The sequence below is a fragment of the Cornus florida genome, unplaced genomic scaffold, assembly GCF_030987335.1.
Source record: "Cornus florida cultivar Cherokee Brave unplaced genomic scaffold, ASM3098733v1 CherokeeBrave_3.0.0_Hap2_Chr02, whole genome shotgun sequence".
In the NCBI taxonomy this organism is placed as follows: Eukaryota; Viridiplantae; Streptophyta; class Magnoliopsida; order Cornales; family Cornaceae; genus Cornus; species Cornus florida.
In genome coordinates, this window is record NW_026775572.1 from 61301424 (window position 1) to 61326792 (window position 25369).

The following is a 25369-nucleotide window of genomic DNA, read 5'->3' on the forward strand; positions in this document are numbered from 1 at the left end:
AGAAAGTGTTAATGAAATTAACTCTTAAAATTATTATTTAGAAATTATTATATACCATAACCAATGCTGACACATAAACACATTAACTCACATTTTGTTTACCGTCAATATGTACTTATAATTGGTCAGAATCAATGATCCCCACATTGCTAATAAATTCTCCTAAGATATCGAAAAATTATTATATGGACAGCCAATCTTAACACAAAAAATAAAAAGTGGGTTAATGTTAATATAAATTTGATACTCCGTACGTTTATCTATGTGTAGGAGGTGTGATATAACATTATTCTAATCATATAACCCATAAGCTCAGGCCATGTGGTAAATGAAGCAGATTCCTCCTCTCTCTCTCACGGTGTCACCCAAATGATCAAATCCCATTCGAAATTGTACTTTCGACTAATTTATTTTACACACTCTCTCTCTCTCTCCCCTCACATCTCCTCACATTCCCAAGGTTCATTGTTGGAGCAGTGAAACCCATCACCAGAACACTGCCGTCCGGGACCATCAAAGATCTGCCGGAGCATCACCGGATCACCGTGGTGAGACCATTCTCTCTCTATCTCTCAAGCAGGTGTAGTTTTATAAATCCTCCGCTGATCCCTAGGTATATCTCACATTCTCTTCTGCAGAGAATGCCAGTATCTGAGACCTTTCTGATTCAACACTTTCATATTTTGTGACCTGTTTTATAAATAATCAGAAAATTATGTGAAGTAGAAATTATTAGTGAAGCAAATTAAAGAAAATTGCTTCTTATCGTCTTGAATTTGGCTGCTTCTTTTGCTTTCTCTTTCATAATGTTTCATTGTATGTATATTTTGTTGGTAGCTAGGGTTTTGTTCGGTAAATCTATCTTGTTACTACTTTTTCATGGTATCTAATTTTTATTATTATCATTATTATTATTTTTCTCTTCTAGTTTTCTATTCCCTTAAATCATGTCTTCATTTTTTTTTCCCTCATTTTCCTGGGTTATTGCTATTAGGGTTTAATTTAATTTTCTCTCTCACTGACTTTTGATATCCATTTTCAAAAATTTGTTAAAATTTTAGGTAAGCCATGAATGGAGACAAAGAAGCAGATGACGACAATGAACAAATTCAGAGACAAGTTCGGAGATTGGAGTATTCAATTACAGATCTTCCGATGCCCATCTTTGTCGATATTCTGCGAAGACTTCCTGTGAAGACGATTGTACATTGTAGGTGCGTTTCCAAATCTTGACGATTGTACTTTATAATTTTGGACCCTCAATTTGCCAAGCAGCACTTTTTGGGGCAAGAGCCCTGTACTCTGCTTCGGACCTTAGGTTCTGTGTCAAGAACGCTTTACTTGGTCGAGCCTGAAACTTGCCACAATTTTGACCTTGGGTACTGCTTATGTGATAGTGGTTGTTATGGATTTAGTACCTGTTGCTCTGATCAACGCGTTAAAACTCGCCACAATTTTGATCTTGGGTACTGCAGTTGGTATTGCAGTTATGATTCTGACAACGAAGGCCGTTGTTATGTTACCTGCTCTTATCAGTGTGTTAAAACTCATCACATGAAGCTTGACACCAAATTGAAGATCCCATTGCGCAATCCTGAAATGGTGCTCAACGATGAATTTGGTGATGCCCAAAGGGGTTGCTCTTCTAAACGCAGTGGAGTTAAAAGGAAACGTTACATCAAAGTTAAACCCAAAGAACAAAGATTCAAGATTGTGAATTCATGCAATGGTTTCCTTTGTGATGACCCTCTTGTTGTGTGTAATCCTATCACGGGTGAGTATACAAACTTTCCGGTGTTTGAGAGGGCTGGTGAGAAAAGAAAACTTTTCTTTGGTTGTGGGTTCGGCTTCAGTCCAATTACTAATCAATACAAGGTGATTAGAATGTTTAAGCAAGTGATTTGTGATCCTGTTACAGGTATAAAGACATATAGTAGGACGACTGAGATACAAAGACTCGGCACAGAATCGTGGAAAAGCATTGGTGGTGGTCCCATTTCATCTTATTAGCTAGCATTTCCCACTTATCTAGAGGGATGTATTCATTGGATCTGTATTGATTTAAGAAGTTCTGATTATATAGTTTCTTTCAACTTTGACAACGAGCAGTTCCAATCAGTTCCACCACCTCCTCGTACAAATGGTGACACCAACACAGTTAGTTTCAGTGCAATGCGTAAGGTTTCCATGGGAATACTAAAAGGCTGTCTATGGATATGTGAAGCCTCCAATTACATTAACATATGGGTTATGAAGAAATATGGTGTTCAAGAATCATGGACAAAATTGTTTGCTATTGATACTATAAATGATCCGAGGTGGTCTGTTGGTCTATATCAGCCAATAAAGTACCTTGAAGATGGAGCAATATTGATGTTTCATTATTTTACAAGTACTCTGATCTGTTATGACCCCGATGGACCAAAACTTAAATATCTAAAGATTCATGGCACTAAAATGAAATTCGAAGCAATCGTTCATAGTCCAAGTTTCATTTCACTAAAGGAAGCTGTTGTTGGAGATAATGCGATGGTGCTGAATATATATTCAAGGTAAAGATGTGCAGTTTACTTTCACTTCAACACTTAATTGTATTTATACATTTTGATGATAATTTTTTTTATTGACGTTTTCTTGTATTTCATCACTAAATTGCATTTGGATAAATGAAAAAGAAAATATATGAATCCTTCATCTTAACAGTGTTGTTTACCCCTCTTTTCTCTGGGCACTTGCTTTCAACAGCATATCTTTTTTATGTGGCCATTTTGTACGAGAACTTAAGTTTTGTGACATGCATCAACCTCAAAAGGATATATTGTTGGATAAATGTATACAGTCGGATAATTTGTTTCTAATGTGAGATAGTCAAATGTTTAGAATGTACATTTCCTCATAACCACTTTCTGAAATATCAATCTCGTCATCCATGTCTTTAGTAAATTTGGACCTCATATATAACAATGTTTGTTAGGATTTCACACACACAATCGGCAAATATAATAGATAAAAGCACGCACAAGCAAACAGAGATTTACGTGGTTCGGAAAATTGCCTACGACCACGGGTAAAGAACGACTATCTTTACTTCAAAACTTGATCACACTTTTTCTCCTCTCAAATTCGACTCACTTTTTCTCTATCTACAATTATCTCTTTCTCTCTCTACCTCTCTACCCAAACCCATCTCTATTTATAGTCTTCAAAACCCAATTCCTTGTTGGACAAGAATTATATCACTTGTGTACAAGGAGTAACCAAATCAATCTCAACTCTAAAATAGAAACCTAATGAAACAATTTCTCTCACAAATTTCAGTCTTCCAAAACATAAAAGGGAAACTAATTTCAGCAAATTTGAGCCACAAACCCAACAATATCTGTACTTGGGGGTGTGTAGATGATTCAATCTCTTGATTTATATTATCCATAAATTTAAATTTATTATCACTTTGCTTTACTTATTAGATATTGTCAAATTTTTAGTCAGTGTGATTATTTTTGTTGAATAAAAAATAAATAAAGTAATATATAAAATAACGAAGAAAGAAAGAAAGAAAGAAAATTTCATTCTTTTGTTGAAAATGATAACTTCAGCATGGGTGCAAATGATGTTGTGCTTTTAATGTTTGCGAAAGTATACAATGGCAGGTAGCAAATAGGTCTCATGGTTATTCCCTCTCTTTTTCTTTTGCACTAGTGATTAGAGACTGGAACAATAAGTAGTTTTTTTATTTTTTATTTTATTTTTTTATGTGTGTGTGTGTGTGTTGAATGATGAAAATAGACAATAAAACTTAGAAATGAGAAACTGTTCTTTGAGATGGAGAAGCATGCTAGGCACTGTCCTAAATTTGTTATAGCCTCCCTACAATGCCATTTATGAAGGTCTAGAATGACTCCAAGATACAACCTTATGCTTGCAGCCGCCTCTTTAAATGAGCATGTTCACCAGAAGATTAGTTGCCAATTTCCTGTCACACTGCCCATAAACTTGTAAAGATGATAAACTAAGTACACACACACACACACACATATGTATATATGTATGTATAAATATATGTAACTATATGTTTATATATAATGGGTAGAGAAGGAGAGAATCATTATAGTGAAATGGATAGGAAGAGTTGAGAAGTAGAAGAGATAATTATAACTTTTATAATAAAAATCACTATAAATAATTATTTATTGTTATTTATGATTTGTATTAAATATTCCTAACACTCACCCCTTCCCAAAGTCTTTTATGGAATATGCTCAACATTACAAGGTTCCACAAATAACAAGCAAATACTGTGTCTATACATAGAAAATTGGGAAATTCTATGGAATCTAGGATGTTTTAAAAAAAGCTTATAAGAACAGTGGCTGTGTAAAGTGTTTTGGACCCAGACCTACCCTTAAATATGGTTATTCCATTGTTGTTGTTTTTTATTATTATTTAAAGATTTTGTTAATGATACAATACTGAAATTCGGAGTAAAATGTCTGAAATCGAGAATCTTGCAACTATTGGTAAGGAGGCATATAATCCACAACTGAATATTGTTAGTCTATACTCACTTACCACTGAGCATTAAAAAGTGTTGCAACTGAGAATCACTAAAAATCTATTATGTTCTCCCAAATACATATTCCTTTGTCCTTGATTTGCAATATTTCAAGTAGTTGTTTGACTTTCAATCATAATTGATAACTGGAAGAGTTTTTTAGAAATGCATAATAACAAATTATATCATGTGTTCAAGTGTTTTGGATATAGCTTATTAGCATTTGGATGTGGAGATTAGCTGCAAATTTAGTTGTTAGTAATGCATATATGCAAACACAAAATATCTGGTATTGGTTTGAATTAACTACCCTTTATAGTCAAGAAGCTTTCACTTGCTTTGCTTACAAACTTTATGATCACAAGAAGTTGAGAGACTGTTTTGATTCTGTTCTTGATGTTGTATTTTATTTGTTCATGTTTGATTCTCTTTGCATTTTAAAATAACTTGATTTAAATTAATAATTAATTAACTTATTTATTTTGTGTGTAGCTTTTTTAACTTGCTTATTTGGATGTATAACTCTATGGTTCCTTACCCTGGGATAGTTTTGCTATATCTTATACTTACAAGGCTTTGTTTCTCCTTTTCATTTTGTTGATGGTTTTTTTTTCTTCTTGTTCATGAATTTTTTTTAGTGCTCAATATCTCATTTTATCTTTATGTGAAGATATAGTTAAATCATTACTTACAATAAGTTGAATAAAAAAAAAAAAAAAAAATTTTAGGTTGCCGAGAAAAAGAAAAAGAAAAACTCATAAAAGTACTATTGTAAGAAAAATTCCATTGACATTGTCCGTTGATTCTGGTGAAAATAGCTTGGTACCTTTGAAACTTTTTTTTTTTTCTCATTTGTTTTAATTGGGCTAACTTGCATTATTTTCCAAACTTCATAAAGTTACCAAATGTCATTATTGCACATGGGCTTAGATTAGTGTTCTAGAGTTCTAGTTGTGATTCATGTGCCTCATGGAGTATTCATAAGATATGATTAAATTTATAAGATAATTCAAAATGTGGAGTCTACTAAAAAATTGAAAACATAAACATGAATTAATTTTCATATATGAAACTTCAACACCAAATATTAATTCAATCTTGAGAGCAGTCACTTATGTATAATAATGCCAAAGGTTACATCTATTTTCAGTCTTCTCCTTAAACATCCTGTGTAGGTGAAATATAAGGTTGATGATGCAATTATTTTTTTTTTTATATTTTCATTTCTCTTAGTTTGCAATATGTGCGTGTATTTGTGTGTAGTTCAGTTTGAGCATTGTGCATATTGTGTATTTTACACCTTTATATAATGCAGAAAGTCGTCAAAATGTGATAGTAAGAAGTTCTATAATGGAGATGGGCCAACTAGGAACTGGAGCCAATTCTAGCAACGCTTCATTAAATTAGATGCTTTGGTTCTCTAAGTTGGGTGACACCAGATTCTATTTAGGTGGAGATAGTAGCTCTTTTAGAAATTCTCAAGGCTGTTTTGAATGTGGGGATTTGGCAATGCTTAATATAGGGAGATTCTGATATTATTGTTAGACCATGGGTGGCAGGGCAGTCCATGGCTCGTGGCATATAATCATTTGATGAGAGAGATTGTTAGAAGTCCTGGAAAGAAATGATACTTCGGTTCTTTGATGGACTCATGTAATGCTAGTTCTTTGATGGTCAAAGGATTGGTCTTTGTTGGTAGTGACTATTTTTTTTCCCCAGCTTATCCTTCATTTGTGCAAGTAATTGGTGTTTGTTCTTTTACCTTCTTTTTTTCAAGGATATCTTATCTGTCCTATTTCTATACATATATATATATATATATATCGTAACAAAGAATCAACCCAATGCTAGCCACTTTGGACTCTCGGATGGTTTGTAAACTTTGGATGCACACAATCGCCCGCAAACTACATGCATCATTTTAGTCCAGGCCTCACCTTTGGTGAGTCTCGAACCGGAGGCCCAAGGGGGTACCCCCAAAGGCTTACCAGTTGAACTTCCTGGTGTGGGCATATCTTTTTATTTTTAATTATAATTGATTCATTGTTTCTTCTTAAAGAATTGGGAAGATGTAATATTATTATTTACCCAAATTTTTTTTCTTTCTTGAAACCAAGTTGTTACATGCCTAATAACCATCTGGTTGTTGAAAATTGTTACTACTAAATGATTTTGGACTTGGAAAATGTGTAGGGAATCATTTTAATAAATTTTGATTCATTTTCAGAGATAATGCTTTAAAATCTGATGTTCCAAAGTACTCTTCTCATCTTGTTGTGTAGATGTGTAGATGTTGTCCTATGTCCATTTATCTTTAGGCTATGATTTTATTTGTAATTCTCCTTTTTGTATAATATGATATGATATATAGTTCAATCTTTCAAATAATGGTAATATAAACTGCTTACGTATTTGGTTTTTTTTTTTTTCATTTTTTTTTTTCATTAAATGTATTTACTAGTGGTTGTAGGGTTGTTGCTATAGTCATGCACCTTACATATTGTATCTAGTAATGCTGCTAATGCAAGTTGTCTTTCAGAAATAAATGAAAGAATAATAACATCTCATCTTCCCACTAGTTCTTAAGAAATTATGGAGAATTATTTAAAATGTCAATATTTGTTTTAAAAGAAAATTCTGTTTGAAATGGTGCTCCAAGAGGATGCCAAGATCTCCTATGTAATTGTCCTTTTTGTAACATTTGTGTAATTTGATATGGTATAGTTCAATCTTTCAAATAATGGTAATATAAACTGCTTACGTATTTGGTTTTTTCTTTCTTCTTCTTTCTTTTTTTTTTTCTTTTTTTTTTCATTAGATGTATTTACTAGTGGTTGTAGGGTTGTTGTTATAGTCATGCACTAGTGGAAAAAACCGTACATATTGTATCTAGTAATGCTGCTAATGCAAGTTGTCTAGTAGAAATAAATGAAAGAATAATAACATCTCATCTTCCCACTAGTTCTTAAGAAGTTATGGAGAATTATTTAAAATGTCAATGTTTGTTTTAAAAGAAAATTCTGTGTGAAATGGTGCTCCGAGAGGATGCCAAGATCTCCTATGTTGGTTATGCAGTCTCATGATTCATGAAATTGTGTGATCATGTTGCATTTTTTTAGTTTTGGATACCCGTTTGCAATAAATGTCAAGTCAGCAAGTGTACTATTCCATGAAGCATGGATGGTAAAACTGAAGATCACACTGTAGTAGCCAAGTTCCTATGATCGTGTGGACTGGTAAAAAAATGGGGTATGGGGTAGTGTTTTCTAAAAAATTTACGACATTTATTTAGATCTCTCTTTATTTGAGAATTATACTCTTAATATTATGATTCTTGATGTAGGTGTGCAGGATTCAAAGTGCTTGGAGATACTAAAGATCTTTCGTTAGCGGAGCAAATTAGGGACATGGAATATTTTGATGATTTTGATCCAGGATATTCTGATGATTCTGAGATGACAGATGGACGAATCACTTATTCGTCGTCCGAAACTGACAAATGGAGGAAGCACCGGTGTCTGAAATGGTGAAGCTTCAAAGCTATATCTGGATGTCGAGGAGTTGAGCAATTCTAACTTTCCAGGAAGGGTCATGGAGGTTTGATATCACCAAGAATGACACCTAAAGTTCTTATTTTGCGTACTTTTAGTAGTTTTGGGTACTTTTTTGTGGTTATGGGAAGACTATTGAAGGCTTGGCTGAGTAGGCCACAAGAAACAATTGTCATTTTTTTTTGTTGATATATGAATTGTTCTTCATATATCCTAGGTGAATGGAAAGTATATTCAGACCTAAACCCTAGAAGATACAACTACTGATATCTTTTCATGCTTGACTAAAGTTTACCTGGAAGTTCTCATGAGATTTACAATTGGTTGACTATTTTGATTTTATGGAAACAATTATTTCACTTATTCTAGCTAGTTTTGGTGCCTTTTATGACTTGAAGTGACAAACTATTTTACAATGAGAAAATCATTACATAATTAGTTTGATTGTCCTTGAGCTGAAATACTTTAGTAACATTAAGTGTTAACGACAATTTGCAAAAATAATATATTTGGATCTGCACTTTGATAGAGGAGACTCGTTTTCTTAGTAGAGTTGCCAGTGTTTGGTAGAAAGGAAAATGGGAAAAGGGAAAAAAAAGGATTCAGAATATAGCTTGTTTCAGAGTATCAATTTTGTAATGTGAATTCTTTGGATTGATTTGTCTTTGCTATATTGGCGTCTGGGGTCCAGTTTAACCAAACTTATAACGTTTTAATTTTTTATTTATTTTTAATAATTATTGTATTTGAAAAAGATTTTAAGGTTTTATAAATTGTAATATCTGATTCCATAGTTTTTTCTGTATAGCAAAGCACTGCACATCATCATATCTTTAGTTGTCTACGAGTCTTGCAAAAAGTTCCAAGACACAATCTGTACAATTAATTAAATAAATAAATAAATTTAAAATAGATTATTGGAGATTGAAAACCTAAATGGTTCTAACTCATGAACATGAGCCAAACAAATGCAAATTGAAAAGCCAAGGTTTACGTTGTGGTTGGGAGGAACCCTATCTCCTATAACCAAATCTTTTTTATGCATGTACAAATGTGCATACCATTCTTTTATGTATGAATATTGCTGATTTGTACACACGCACACGCACATACATGGATTTTTGCAGATAATGATATTTTTGCCCATCTAATATGTTAAAAAGAAGGTACCTTTGTATACTTACACAAGTTATTGGAAAATGTCTTTAAATGTATTTTAAGGGTATAATCTGAAATTTGATCAACAAGATTAGTGTCAAGGTAAGATTGTTTCACGATGACATCTCACGAGTTCAAATCAAGGAAATATTTCCTTCATTAAACCTTGCAACAGTCAAAACTTCCTGCATTAGGTTAGATCTTTAAAGATGATGTCAACAAAACGATAGCCTACAAATATTATTAGGAAAACTCGAACCTCTTTTAACCCAAGTGGTTGACTCAAGTAGGTAAGTAATTGGCCTTGGTACCTCACCAAGCATCAAGGTTGTGTAACTAGAGAAAAAAAAAAAAAAATGTAAAAATGGTAGTTTTTTTTACATAACAGTACAAAAAAAAAAAAAAAAAAAAAAACTGAGGAACATAGAGAGAGGTCTCTAAAAGGCTTCGAGGAGGCAAGTGCGCCAGAGTGCCAAGCTTGACCCGAAACTAACTTAGAGGAGGCCCATTTATTAAGAAGACGGATCCGACTGTTGCACATCGGAGGAGCCCAAACCAACTGAAAATCGGAACTCTGTTGAATAATACTCCGTAATAGATTTATCACTAACGAGGTCCTTTTTGACAATTTCCCAGTTGGCTTAAAAAGACTTTTAGTTGTGGTTAAGGACTAGAACATTATGATTAGAACATTATGATTAGAACTAGAGATGGGTGTATTATATATACCTTATTGTAGTGGAATATAGGGGTGGACATTTAGGGCTTTTTTGCTATGCGTTTTATTTGTGCATTTTTATTTTAATTAGAAATAAAATAAGTATTTTATTGTGAATTATTTTGAATATTAATGGGAAGCATGTTTAGTAACATTCATTTGTTACAAGATTTTTGGAAACAAAAAAATGAAAATATGTTTGATAAAAAAAAATTTCAAGTTTGAAAAATATAATGGTTAGTTTAAAAATGTCATTTAAGCATTTTTTTTTTATAATATATATATATATAGTTCATCCTAGGGTACTCATTGTTAAAGTGTTGAAAGATGTAAAAACACTAAATTGGTGTTTCGATTTTTGGTCACTATGAACAAAACATTTTGGCACTGTGCAAAACAAAACATTTTTTACCAACTACTAAAGTACATGATAAAAACAAAAACACGAACAAGAAATTGCATACTGAACATGCCCTCAATTCTCCTTCCAATCCAACCCAATTTGATCCGATTAGATCAAATTGATGTTTTAGTTTCACAGATCGGTGACGGATTGAGAAACAACTAATCTGTAGTGATCAGATTGGTTAACAAATTGGGTTTTAAAAGATCCGATCCAATCCCAATAAATAGAAAAAAATTATATATATGTATTTATATTAAATTTTGTCATGTTAATGTGCTGTTCTGTTATAGGTTCATGTTTGCCTATGTTAATGCACAAGGCTGTTAACTGTTGTATTTTATTTATTTATTTGTAGAGTACATGTATTCGTCCTACAACATAGGCACTATTTAAGTTAGGAGTACGGTTCAAAAGTGAGATTTCAAAGTCTTATTTCCTGCATTTTTATCATGTCCCTGAAGACCTATTAACTATTGTCTACTTTTGTTAATAATATGTTGTTATATTTCATTATTTTAAATTTTAAAGATAGGTTGGCACTTGACAGTTGGTACAGCAGGTGGACGTGGAGTAAAATTTAAATTGGGACGGTGTGCTACAATTAATGAAATTAGTTATCTTTTATCTATTGGGTCATAATTAAAAAAATAATAAAATTAAGTCATTTAAAAAAAAAATTAATTCATAAATGCAAATCAATCTAATTCATATTTTCTCGGATAGATCAAATAGGATATATATGTATATTTTTTTATTTTTTTTCTTTCTTAAAGCACATGTATCAATCTCACAACGCACACACCATTTACGATAAAAGTGCAATTCGAAAGCAAAATCTCAATGACTTACTTTTCGAATTATTGCCAATACAACTATGTCCCTGAAGACAAATAGAATTGAAATTTCACAAATTCGTTAAGACTAGATTAAATTATATTTGACTCCTAATCCAATCCGATCCTGGGTCACTCTGGGTGGAATAAGTTATGCCAAGAAGTAAAGAAGCGACGGTTAACTTTGAGGGGAAAATAAAAAAAGATTGTTGGGTGAGGTATATTATTATTACGGTTCCATTGGGGGTGTGGATCATTATATTTTGGGAGGGACTAATAAGTAATATCACATGTTTTGCCAACCCCAAAACCAAAACACTTCCCGCCCTTTTTTTCCCGCCGCTGCTCTGTCCCGCCCTTAACACTAGGGTTTTGACTGCTATTTCATTTCTCTATAAATCAATCTCTCTATTTACTTTCTCTCTCTCTCGTGACTGCTATTTATCTAATCTGTTATAGGTAACTGTGGTTTCATGTTGTAGCCTTTTCGTGAGTCGTGACTGCTATTTATCTAATCTATTACAGGTAACTGTGGTTTCATGTTGTAGCCTTTTATTTCCTTAAATCATGACTTCAGGTTTTACATTTTCCCTCATTTTGGTGCGTTTTTGTTTTTTGGGTTTAGTTTAATCTTCTCTGTTACTGACCTCGATATCCATTTCCCTCATTTTGCTGCGCTTTTGTTGTTAGGGTTTACTTTAATCTTCTCTGTTACTGACCTCCATATCCATTTTCCCTCATTTTGCTGAGCTTTTGTTGTTAGGGTTTACTTTAATCTTCTCTGTTACTGACGTCCATATCCATTTTCCCTCATTTTGCTGCGCTTTTGTTTTTAGGATTTACTTTAATTTTCTCTGTTACTAACCTCCATATCCATTTTCCCTCATTTTGGTGCGCTTTTGTTTTTAGGGTTTCCTTTAATCTTCTCTGTTAATCACTTCCATTTCCATTTCCATTTCCACAGATTTGATAGAATACTAGCCAAGCCATGAGAAGAAGAAGAATTTCAACCCTAATAGGGAACAGAGGAGCAGACAATGATGAACAAACTCAGATACTGGATTGTTCGGCCAATGATCTTCCGAGCCCAATCGTGGTCGATATTCTATTACGACTCCCTGTGAAGGCAATTCTTGTTTGCAAATGCGTTTCTAAAACTTGGCGCAGCTTAATTTCGGACCCCCATTTTGCAAAGATGCACTTCTCACGTCAACAGCCCTGTCCTTTGATTCGGACATTGGATTCGACGCTCGTGTCAAGAATGCTCTACTTGATTGAGCCTGAAACTTGCAACAATTTTGATCTTGGGGACTGCAGTTGCTATGGTCTCTCTGATGAATGTGGCCACCATGTTAACATGAAGCTTGACACCAAATTGAAGATCCCATTGCGCAATGCTGGTCTGGTTCTCAACGGCGAAGAGGGTGATGCCCAAATGGGTTGCTTCTCTAAAGGCAGTGGGGTTAAAAGGAAACGCTGCATCAAAGTTAAACCCAAAGAGCAAAAGTTCAAAATTGTGAATTCATGCAATGGTTTTCTTTGCTTGTCTGAACCATTTCGTAATGATCCTGTTGTTGTGTGTAATCCAGTCACGGGTGAGTATATAAATCTTCCAGTGGTTAACAGGGCTGGAGCTGAGGCTGGTGAGAAAACCAAAGAGTTCGGTGATTGCGGGTTTGGGTTCAGTCCAAAGGCTAATCAGTATAAGGTGATTAGAATGTTTCAACAATGGATAGCAGACCCTATTACAGGTAGTGAAAGGTATGGTAGTAGTGCTGAGATAAACACACTTGGCACAGGATCATGGAGAAGCATTGGTGATGCTCCCTTTTCATGTTATAGGCTAACATTTCCCACCTATTTGAAGGGATGCCTTCACTGGTTCTGTCTCAATTCCAAGACTTCTAATTATATAGCTTCTTTTAACTTCGACGACGAGCAGTTCCAGTGGGTTCCGCCACCTCCTCGTCATCATGATGTATTTGATGACAGTTGCACGGTTAGTTTGAATACAGTGAGTAATGTATCCATGGGAGTACTAAAAGGCTGTTTGTGCATGTCTGATGCCTCCAGTTACTGTCCTATTGTCATATGGGTTATGAAGAAATATGGTGTTAAAAAATCTTGGAGAAAAATGTTTTCTATTGACACCGGTAATTGTGAGAGGTGGCCTATTGATTTATATCAGCCAATAAATTATCTCAAAAATGGAACGTTATTGATGTTTCAATATTTCACAAGCTCTCTGATTTGTTATGACCCCAAACGATCACAAGAACTTAAATATCTTAAACTTCGTGGCGTTAAATCAAAATTTGAAGCAATTGCTCATATTCCAAGTTTCATTTCACTTAAGGAAGCCATTGTTGGAGATAATGTGGTGGTCCTGAATATCAATTCAAGGTAAGTATGTGCTTGTTTGCAGATTATAGTCACTTTAACACTTCAATATATTTTATAGATTTTGATGATGATATCTTACATTCATATCTCTTTTTATTTATTTGTTTTTATTTTTATCTCACTAATTCGCATTTGGAAATTATGAAAAGAGAGAAAAAAAGAAAAAGAAAAAAAGAAAAAGGAATGAATGTTTCATCTTTGGTGTATTTATTTTTTCTCCCTCTTCCCATTTCTCAAGGAACTTGCTTTCAGTAACATTTCTTTTAGGACGCCATTTTGTGAGTAGACTTGTGTTTTATGACATGCATCAACTTCAAAAGATATTGTTGGATCAGTTTGTCCAGTCAGATAATTTATTGTGAATGTAAGACACTCAAATTCTTAGAAACTACATTTTGCTTTACTTATTAGACCTTGTAAAATATCTAGTCAATGTGATATTTTGTTGTAAATAATAACTTCAATATGGGTGAAATGACATTGTGTTTGCTAATAGTTGGTAAAGTTAAACAATGGCCGGTAGTAGAGAGGCCTAATAGTTCTCTCCCCCACTTCTTTTTTCCTTTTTTGTATTATTGATTAAGAAGAGAACAATGAGTAGGTTGTTTCTCTCTCTCACTTCTCTTTTCCTTTTTTGCGTGAGGGATTTGGTGAGAGTCAGGTGAGGTCATGATTGATCCTCATGCTTCATCTAAAAGGATGCATTTGCACAAGGTCTATGAGAGGACTTAAAGGGATCCTATCTGACATTTTAGAAGCCCTATAGGAGATACTGTCTCTTAAAAGGTCTCCTTTCTAAGAGTATATGGGTATGAGCTTCCACCCCTTCCCAAAGTATTCTATTAAAAATGATCAACCGTATGAGGTTCCACAAATGATGACAGACATTGAGTTTATAGAGAGAAAATTTGGAAGATTATAAGGAATCTTGGATTTGACTTGCAAAAAAAATAAAAAATAAAAAATCCATACAAGAACATTAACAGACATTGATATTTTGTTAGATATTGTTAATGATTACTTTTACATAATATTACGAGGTTTCTGTTATACTAAAATTCAGAGTAACTTGTCTATAATCTAGAATCTTGGAAGTATTGAATTCCCAAAATAATCTTGCAGCTACTGGTAAGGTGCCATATTGTCCACCTGAAGATTATTAGTCTATGATCTCTTACCAATGAGCATTTACAAGGCTTGCAATTGATAATGAATCGAAAGCTATTGTGTCTGACTTGTCATTTTTTACATTTGATGCAATAGTTCCTAAACATTGTAGAAAATATGTTTAGTGTTGGCAAATTTTGGTGTCAAAACTTGTGTGAATCGAGTTATAATTTTCCGTTTACTTTGAGTCTTGATTTTAGAAGCTGAATGACTAGTGATTGACACAAGCTTAATACTTATCCATCGGATTTGAACATCACTTAGAAGAGATTAGTGATGTCTGAGTACACTTGTTTTTGAAAAAGGTTTTTGAATGTTTTCAAGAGTAAGGATATGTTTTGAAAATTTTGGAACATGAGTTGAGTGGGCCTTGAAACAATATACACATGGGGTTGTATTTAGTCAAATCCTGACATCTGTCTTATATTTGCAATATCTTACTCCATACTTAATAATCTTTATATGGTCAGAAGCTAGACTCGATAAGCTTTCCAATGATATATTATTTGCTTAATTTCGAGTTCCTTTGACCACTCAACGAAGTTCGGGAGGTTAGGTCTTCTGAGCAGACTTCGAAAAAGTTAACAGAATACACCAACCGGTTGGACACCTCAGCGGAAGAAATTTCAGTGTACGACTCCCCAAGCGGTTGGGGATTTGGCCAACCGGTTGGAGGTCTTTCACCTTAACTTTTTCTAATTAGATTTGAACTCCTTTTTCAACCCAATTCAAGAGAAGCCCAATAGGATTTTAAAATTCCATCTTTTATTTGTACTCTCTTGCCTATAAATACTCTTCTATAGCTTGTATAGATGCACATTGATTGAGGCACCAGTTCTAGAGATTTGAGTTTGTTTTTATATTTTTGAGAGCACACATGTACGTGTGAGTGTTTTAGGGTGATGCTCTAATTCTGATTGACAGTTTTGTGAGCTATCTATGATTTATCAAGTTCGATCAAAACAACAAGTTTTCCTTACATCTTCGTGTTCATGAGTGGAAGAAAGGCAAGTTCAATCACTTGGAAAAGCAGATCATACCCAGGAGGACAAAAAAGGGCAGATCATTGTGAAGGTGATTGCATTGGCAATCAATCAGTATTGCCAGTGGTAGCAAAGGCACTACTAGGAAAGGAGGACACTAAGTGTTGGAAGTCAAGAACAGGTGATTCCGAAGGCATTGGAATCATATACTCTTTTGGAGAGCAGTTTTGCAAGCATTGGAACTCATTATACTCTTTCTCAGAATAGTGGATTGTTTCGCCAGAGACGCCTAGTCTCCTTTACGCGACGCCTAGTCTCCTTTTTGCATAAAAAATCCCAGTTTTATCTCTCTATCTCTTGACTTCATTTTCTTATTTTTATTGCTTCGTGTAATTGGTTTATTTTGCATTAATTGGCTCAATTCCAAATTAATCTGAAAAACAATCAAACTAGCAAACTCGACCTATTCATCCCCCTCCGGACCTTTCTTCTGAGATTAAACTTCCCACATCACTTCCACATTGCGTAACTCACAGACATGATACCTATAAGTTGACCCCCAAAGATAAATTCCTTCATCTCTAATTTGCACCGTTCTGAGAGTTAGTTTGACCACCTTCAATCATAAATGATGACTGAAAGAGTTAATTAGAAATGCAAAATAACAAAAATTATACCGTGTTATTTTCAAGTGTATAGGATATAGATTGTTAGTGTTTAGAAGTGGAGATTAGCTGCAAATGCTTGCGTGCACACACAAAATATATTGTATTGGTTTGATTTAACTACCCTTTAGAGTCAGGAAGCTTCGACTTGCTTTGCTGACAAACTTTATGATTACCAATTAGTTGAGTGTTTTGATTCTGTTTTTATTGTTTTTGTTTATTTATTTTTTGGTAGGATACTCTTTGTGTTTTTATATAATTTGATTTAATTAATTAATTTATTTACTTTGTTTGTAGCTTTTAAACTTACTGTTTCATGCTTCTTATAGTTGAAATGATTTGTTTCTCCCTTTTATAATTTCTCATTTTCATTTTGAGATGCTAATTATTTCTGTTCATTTTTTTTTTCAATGCTCAATAACTTAATTTATCTTTATGTGAAGACGTTTATTGAGAAAACAATACTTGCATCTTTCCTAAGATATTTTCCGTGACAGTGTCAGTTCCTTTTTGTTTTCCATATATATGTGTGTTTGTATGTGTGTAGATATATAAAAGAGCTTTTTATCTTTGAAACCTTTCTTCCTTATTCTCTCTCTCTTTTTATTTTTTTATTTATTATTTTTTTTGGGTTGAATTACCAAATGTCATTATTGCACACAGAGCTTAGGTTAGTTCTCTAGAGTTCTAGTTGGCAATTCTGCGCCTCATGGAGCATTCATAAGATATGCTAAAATTTTAAAGATTCATTTGAGCTTGAGATCAGTCGATTTGTATCAAATTATGCCAAAAGTTAGGTCTGTTTCTAGCCTTTTCCTTGAGCACCCTACTTAGGCAGAACATAAGGTTGGTGATGCAATTTTCTTATTTATTCTTTAATTCTCAGTTTGCAATAATGTATGTTGTTTTGGATGTAAGGTTTTGGCAATACTTGCTATAGGGTGATCCTGATATTGCTATTAGATGGGTCATGGGTGGCAGGGCGGTCCATGGGCTCACGACATAATATAGGCTTTGATGAGAGAGCTTTCCTGGCGCCACAAGGATGCTTGAGGTTTTTTTATGGCTTCATGTAAAGCCACTTTGACCCTCAAGCTCCATTATAGGCATCAGGAGCGTCAAAGGATCAATCTTTGTTGGTCGTGACTATTTGGATAGTTTTTTTTTTTGTTTGTTTGTTTTTTATTATATACATATATATTTGATTTTTCATTTCTTATTTATTTAAGGATTATGTTTCTTAATGTTATGATTCTTGATGTAGGTGTGCAAAATTCAAAGTGCTGGGTGAGACTAAAGCTCTTTCGTTGGCGGAAGAAGATAGGGATATGGCATCTGATTCATTGTCTTCATATTCTGATACTGATGACTGGAAGCACTTGTGGCAGAGGTGGTGAAGCCAAAACGTTTGCTGCAATTCAAAGTGCCAGGGGAGACTAGAGCTCTTTCATTAGCGGAAGAATTCCGAGAAAGGCTGTTTTGAATTGCTCGCCTTTTGATTGTTAGGTGGAGGCAGGGTAAGGAAATTGATGTTATGCTTAGATTAACTACTTTATAATCGAAGCTAATACCTGGAGGTATTGGTTTTTTGAGCAAGTATACCTTTCCTGGAAGCCTTTCAAGTTGATATTTTGCCTACCTTTTTGTAGTTTTGGGTACCTTTTTGTGGTTACTGAGTGCTTGACTGAGTATGCCAAAAGAAACAGTATCAGTAATTGTGGTTATTGAGTGCTTGACTTCTTTAAATTTCTTAGGTGACTGGAAAGTAGTTGAGAACTAAACCAAGTAATGACTACTGATATCTTTCTCATCTTTACTCTAATCTTTTCTAGGAATTTCTCATGAAAACTAAAATTTCGACCTTTTTACAGGATATTTATAAGTTGCATGCAAAGGTGTTTCAAATTGCTATAAAATAAGTTTTTTATAGGCTGACAATTACAGCAATAATTTCAATGTTCTATCTTGATGCTTGTTATACCTAAGCTGTGGTATGAGTTAAAATGACAAATACAGTATATTTTTAGAGCAACAAGATCGTTGTATTAGTTTTATTACTTCTTGAGCTGAATTGTTTTTAGTTACAAAAGTGTTCACGACTTCTACTTGATCTTCTTATGTCGGAGTGGAAGTGTTTTAATTTTCAACAATATATCTCGTAGTTGCATCTGAACAGGAGAAAAGACACTGAGCTTTTGAGACCAGCTTTGATAATTCAAAGACTACTCGGAGTCCCAAGTACTCGTTGCTATAAAGTTGTTCGCGAATGCCAAGAAGAATTTTTGACTTGAGTTCTGGTGTCGGGTTGGGTTTTATTTCAATAATTCATGTCGAAATCAAGTATACTCTAATTAATTAATTAAAGAGTAATTTAGATATCATACTTATTTGAAAATTAAATCACATAGTACCTTTAGAATATTTATGCAATCATCTTTGAGTTTTTACAAAACATTAGAGTGCTTTGCTTCCTTTTAAGAGTTGTTATTTGATAGGGCTGAATAAGGATTTTAAAACTCTTATATAACAACATGGAGGGGACGACTTATTTACAAATAAACATATTTAAATCTACCTTCCTATCATGGAAATTTAGATATAAATGGTTATAATTAAATCATACTAAATAAGTTGGAAAATCACAATCTAACATTATAAAGTCATACTCCCAATTAGACTACCAAATTGAAAAGTATAACCCAATCCATCAAGTATCAATAATTACATTACAATTCTATTTTAGAAAACATAGTGCATAGGACCACAAAATAATTTTTATTATTTATATACAAAAATTTCCAACAATTTCCCACTTGGTTCATGCATTCTAAATTTTATAAAAATGACACTATGGATTGCAACACACTTTAGAAAAAAGTTGAGTGGCCACTCATTTTTGTTTTATAAAAATACAATTATCGAAATAGATGGATTGATATTTTAGAACACTCTCCTCCGTAAACTTCCTTAATAGTGGATCATGAATGCGTAGACAAGTAATATATTAGTCTAAACAGTTCCATGATCTCAAAACCGATTTTATCTAGGATTTAAGCAAATATAGTGGTCTTTATTGTATTTCATGAGATGTGCAAACTGCATGTGGTCTAAATGCATACCTCACTATCCGTCCTGCTTCATACCATCGCGGTATGTCAGCAGAACATATTACAGCAAACCGCCAACCTTCCGTTCAATGGAGCCAATCCCATATCTAGCCCAAGCTATCCTCATAGAGTGTAAAAAAAACTCCCACAGGCAAACTTTAATATTTATGTTTGGATTTACGAATATAGTGTCAATCTCACATCTAGTCCAAACAATCTCATGAGTGTATTACCACTCCCAGACAAATCTTATGTATGAATTTACCCATATGGTGTCAATCTCATATCTAGCCCAAACAACCTCATGAGTGAAATGCCATTCCCAGGCAAACATAATAGCACGTGCATAAACCATATATATCAAAATAATAATAATGATGCATCATAACTTTATTTTGGATGCAAATAACTGTTACTATAAGGTGTAAATAAACTGAAAGAAAACAACTATAATATAACATGATGCAATAGAGAAATCAGATATCATAAAACAATGACTCTTGAATACCCATCCGAATCACGTGCTCTTTAAATATTTTTGGTTAAAGACCTTTAGTGAGAGGATCTGCAATCATCCTTGCTGTATCTATATGGGGAACCTCAATAATACCTTGCTTAACCTTCTCGCACATGTAAAGGTACTTTACATCTATGTGCATATTACGCTTGGTCAATTTTTCATTTTTCACATATTTTGTGACAGTTTCATTCTCACAGAAAATTATCAAAGACTTGTGTATGGAGTCCATAACCTTTAAATCCGCAATAAACTGTTTCAACCGCATGGCACGTTTGGTCACTTCATAACAACTGATCAACTCTGCATACATAGTTGAATCTGCGATAATGGATTGCTTAGAGCTTTTCCATAATACAGCTCACTGAGCCAACATAAAAATATATTTAGAAGTGGATTTTCTACTACTTGAACAACCTGTATAGTCTGAATCAGAATAACCAACTATCTCTAAACAATTTGATTTCCTGTACACCAAGATAAACTCTTTTGTTATCTGAAGATACCTTAAAACTTTCTTCACCGCCTTCCAATGAGCAATACTTGGATTTTGCTGAAATCTTCCAATCATCCCAACCATATAACTAATATCTGGTCTAATGCACATCATAGCATACATCAGACTTCCAACTGCAGACGCATATGCGGTGACATCAATTTTACTTCTTTCAATCTCATTCCTAGGACATTGTTCCTCTGAAAAAATATCTCCTTTTACAACTGGAACCTCACCAGGTGCACAATTTTCCATCCCAAAAGTTTTTAAAATTTTATTAATATATGCCTTTTAAGATAAACTAAGTGTTCCTGTCGTGCGATCTCTGTGGATCCTAATTCCCAAGACAAACTCAACATTGCCCATATCCTTCATATCAAAATGACTTAATAAAAAATTCTTCGTATCATGTATCGCATGAATGTCATTGCTAGCTAGTAAGATATCATCAACATATAAGACAAGAATAATAACGACTCCCACTGACCTTGAGATATATGTATTTGTCTCCAACATTCTCCTTAAACCCATAGTTAGTAATCACTTCATCAAATTTCAAGTACCACTGTCGAGAAGCTTGTTTGAGCCCATAAATTGATTTCTTTAATTTACATACTTGATGTTTATGTCCCTTAACCACAAAACCTTTAGGTTGAGACATGCATATCTCTTCCTCAAGGTCTCCATTAAGGAATGCTGTCTTCACATCCATCTGATGCAACTCAAGATCATAATGTGCAACAATAGCAAGAATGACTCTCAAAGAATTCTTTGATGAAATTGGAAAGAATGTCTCAGAGAAATCAAAACCTGGCTTCTACTTGAAACCTTTAGCCACCAATCTAGCTTTATATCTATCAATATTTCCAAGTGAATCCCTCTTGGTCTTGAAGACCCATTTGCACTCCACTGTATTGCGATCTGTAGGTAAGTCAGCAAGCTCCCATACCCCATTAACATCCATAGAGTGCATTTCATCTTTCATAGCATCTATCCAACTAGAAGATTCATAACTCTCCATGGCTTCATTAAATGAAGTTGGATCCTCATGCTCGCCAATGTCAACCTCACTAACATACACCTCAAAGTCATCAGGTATAGCGGACCTTTGAGTTCTAGAAGATCTTCTAAGTTGATAAGAATCAGAAAGTGGATTAAAAGTTGAAGCAAGAGGCTGCATATGAGAAATAACTGAAAGGGTAGAACTAGGAGCTCTGAGTGGAATAACTGAAGTAGGAATTAAATCTATAGTAAATGGAATAGGCACAGAAGATTGCTCCTCTGTGAAAGAGAAAGTACGATGATCCAAACTCCCATTATATTTCGTCATTCTCAATAAATTTTGCATGACTAGTCTCAACAATCTCCATAGGTCTAGAGGGACAATAAAATCTGTAACCAAATGATCTCTCAGGGTACCCAATGAAATGACAAGTAACAGTGCGAGGATCAAGCTTCTTAATATCAGGATTGTACAACTTTGCCTTTGCAAGACATCCCCATACACATAAATGTTGAAGACTAGGTCTACGACCTGTCCAAAGCTTAAAAGGTATTTCAGGAGCTGCTTTACATGGCACCTTATTAAGAGTATAAACTGCCGTTTTAAGAGCTTCTCCCCAAAAGTTCTCAGGTAGTGAAGAATGGCTCATCATATTGCGAATAACATCTTGATTGGTGCGGTTTATCCTCTCCGCAACTCCATTTTGTTCAGGAGAACCAGCTGTGGTATACTGTGGCACTATACCTTGCTCCTTGAAGTACGTGACGAAAGGACCATGATTCACACCCTCCTGGTCCATTCTCCCATAATACTCACCACCTCGGTCCAATCTTACAATTTTAATCTTTTTACCTATCTGTTTTTTAACTTCAGTCTGATAGATCTTAAACATGTGAAGTGCATCGGACTTTTGGTGGATTAAGTACACAATCATACCTTGAGAACCCATCAATGAAGACAATGAAATACCTTTACCACAAATGAACAATAAGAAATGGACTACAAAATTCGCTATAAATATAGTCTAAAAGACCAAATGATCGACTAGCCTCAAAATTGCATTTCTCTACATCTATCATTTGATACAACCAACGCATAAAATTTGTGGCCCAATAATCTCATCCTTGACCAAGCGTTCAAGTCTCTTTTGAGAGACATTACCCAATATCCTATGTATAACATAGATGAATCCTCTCTAACAAAAACACGATTTTGTTCGAACGATATCGAGTCAATTGAAAACAAGAAGCAGATATGATCACATCCGGATCCATCTACCATGTCTATACCTATACTTTTACCAAGTTTGGCTTGAATATTAACATGGAGATTTTCTTTCCTGCTTTGTTTTTCTTTTTCACCACAATAACCTTTTTCTTTTGATATCCTTTTATTTTTATAGGATCAACATTTATCATTTCATGATCAATATCTTTTCACGTATTGTTCTGCCTTTCTTTATTCTGTTTAGCCTTATTCACTTTCTTGCTGCCTAGTTTATTCTTGAAACGATTTTTGCTGTCACGGCAAGATAAGCTGACTCAGTTTTAACACCCTTGAGTCACTCCCCTTCAATCACACAAAGTGCTAACAGCTGGTTAATCCCATATTTAACTTCTTGTGAATTATAATTCACCTTGAAAAGCTAAGAAAACCTAAGCAGAGAATATATCACCATGTGGACTAATAACTTATTATCAAATATGATTCTCTACTACTTCAGATCATTAACCAGCTTGCACATTATATAGATGTACTCCCTTACTGAACCATTGCCATCATATCTGACTAACATAAACCATGTCAGATAATAGTATTGTAGTTGCTTTTTAATGTCCATTAACTCTTTCATGATAAAATCAAAAAGCTCATTGGCAGTATCAAAAATCAGAATACCACCCTGAATAGTATCACCAATAGAAGCATAAATTAACCTAATGGCGTGGTAATACCTTTAGTTCACATAAAAATGCAACAACTTTTCTACCTAAGAAGACTCTGCACTGGGCATATGGGTTTCTTCCTAATAAAAAACACAGACACGTAGTCCAAAAAACCCAATATAATATCAAAATCTGTCTTCTAGGCAATATAATTTTAACCATTCAATGGTTCAATCCCTATGAGCTATCTTTAAATTACAAAAGCGTCTGTAACCTGAATAAATGTTATATTGAATAACACCACATAAACAATATATAAAATAATATGTCATAACTTTAGGGATTATTACTTTAATTCGTGCTTGGAGTTTTAAACTGAATTTCTCAGGGTGTTTGACCATGTGCAAAAACCATCTACCATGCGGGAACAAATAAAAATGCCATCTAAAAATCACCTTTTGGCAGAATTTTAGATTTTACTTTACCCCCAAACCTGCGATAAAATCGCATATAGACCTATTTGATTATACTTGAATTATTGCTAAACACTTCCACTACCTTTTGGCAAGAGGGTTATTTAGTTATAATTCAAGCACTCTCAAATATTCTACTCACTTATTCCACACTAAGACATTGATCACCTTTTGGCAAAATTAATGCCCTCATGTAGGTAAGTGCACTGTGAGATCTCAATAAGACCAATGTCTTAAAATTTCAAAAATAATAATAACCTTCGTGAGCGTGTCACTTTTTGGCAGACATCACCTATTTTGGCTAATACTTTTGAAACGGTCACTTTACCGGTCTTCCTAAACCCCAAGGAAGAACCTAAACTGCAGAAGTTTCATTTATTTAAGTTCAACAATTTTTTAATAATGCACATAAACTAAACCCAAATATTATGGAACACTTGATTTCACTGTAATATAAATGGTTTGAATACAAATAAAATAAAATAAAGCCTCCTCATACATTTTAAGAAATTACAGTGAACAATATAAAAATAACATGCACATCAATCGAGATTTAAAAAATCTCTATTCTTTATATACTTTAATTAAAATAAAATAATAAAACTTGATGCATGTATTATATATCCAATAACACTTTAAAGCCCTTGAATCTTTAAATCAATTAGTTAATACTGCTTGATTATCGCACGCAAGTTTCATGAATTTTTCAACCTAAAATTAACCAAGTATCATGAATTACTTAATAAAAACACTGGGTGGGGTGTGACTAAATAGCCACATAATCTCATGTCCCACTCAAAGGTCACTGATTTTGGTAATATGACATGAATTAAAAAATCTTAACCTGACATCAAATAGATTATTCATACATGATATAAACTAAGCAAAAACAAATCACGTTTTAATACCTCACTGTCCATTTATGCATTTGATGCGTGTATGTATAAACACATTCAAATAAACAAGTCTACTTTAAATTCATGAAAGTAGAAACTTTATTTATTTATTTATGTACATGCAATCTTGTATATATATATATATATATATATATATTCACTATACAAAGGCTTTCTCACAAAACCAATCAGTTTAGCACCTGGCATGAAAAAATTTACATCACTTGTATATGTATATCTCTAACCCATGAATATATATACATAAATTAATCATGTGTGCATACCAATATCTGTATCCATTGGACTAGTGTTTCCTAGCAAACTTTCATCATAATATAATATTATAATATTTAAATAAATGGTCTGGGTATTAAAACCAATGCATTTGTTTTATATATAATTATATATGAATCAGCCTTATAAAGCACCACTATAATCGATTAATCCAACCAACAAGATAGTGACAAACTTCAAAGCTTTACAGTAGCTTTATTATTCAAATCTTTAAGATTTTTCTTTCCTTTCCCACTTTTGTGCATCCTTTACTAAAACAGTAGT

At 33.6% G+C, this 25369-nt stretch overlaps 2 protein-coding genes across 8 annotated transcripts; both read left to right on the forward strand.

Annotated features, from left to right (window-relative positions):
• Positions 1 to 306: 306 nt before the first annotated feature.
• LOC132295117 (F-box protein At3g07870-like) lies at positions 307 to 8414 on the forward strand. 7 transcript variants are annotated; one of them, XM_059793230.1, is made up of 5 exons: positions 307 to 548; positions 1062 to 1214; positions 1476 to 1774; positions 1919 to 2552; positions 7896 to 8414. In XM_059793230.1, the coding sequence occupies exons 2-4, from the start codon at positions 1069 to 1071 to the stop codon at positions 2008 to 2010; spliced, it is 537 nt and encodes a 178-aa protein (XP_059649213.1). In that variant the 5' UTR covers positions 307 to 548; positions 1062 to 1068; the 3' UTR covers positions 2011 to 2552; positions 7896 to 8414. The 7 variants fall into 7 exon arrangements, with proteins under 7 accessions (XP_059649213.1, XP_059649208.1, XP_059649207.1 ...); XM_059793225.1 differs by having other exon boundaries at positions 307 to 613; positions 1476 to 2552; XM_059793224.1 differs by having other exon boundaries at positions 307 to 580; positions 1476 to 2552.
• Positions 8415 to 11660: 3246 nt separating this feature from the next.
• LOC132295118 (F-box protein At3g07870-like) lies at positions 11661 to 18032 on the forward strand. The gene is made up of 3 exons (XM_059793231.1): positions 11661 to 11743; positions 12183 to 13621; positions 17701 to 18032. Exons 2-3 carry the CDS (start codon positions 12207 to 12209, stop codon positions 17831 to 17833), a joined length of 1548 nt encoding a protein of 515 aa, XP_059649214.1. The 5' UTR covers positions 11661 to 11743; positions 12183 to 12206; the 3' UTR covers positions 17834 to 18032.
• The last annotated feature ends 7337 nt before the right edge of the window (positions 18033 to 25369 follow it).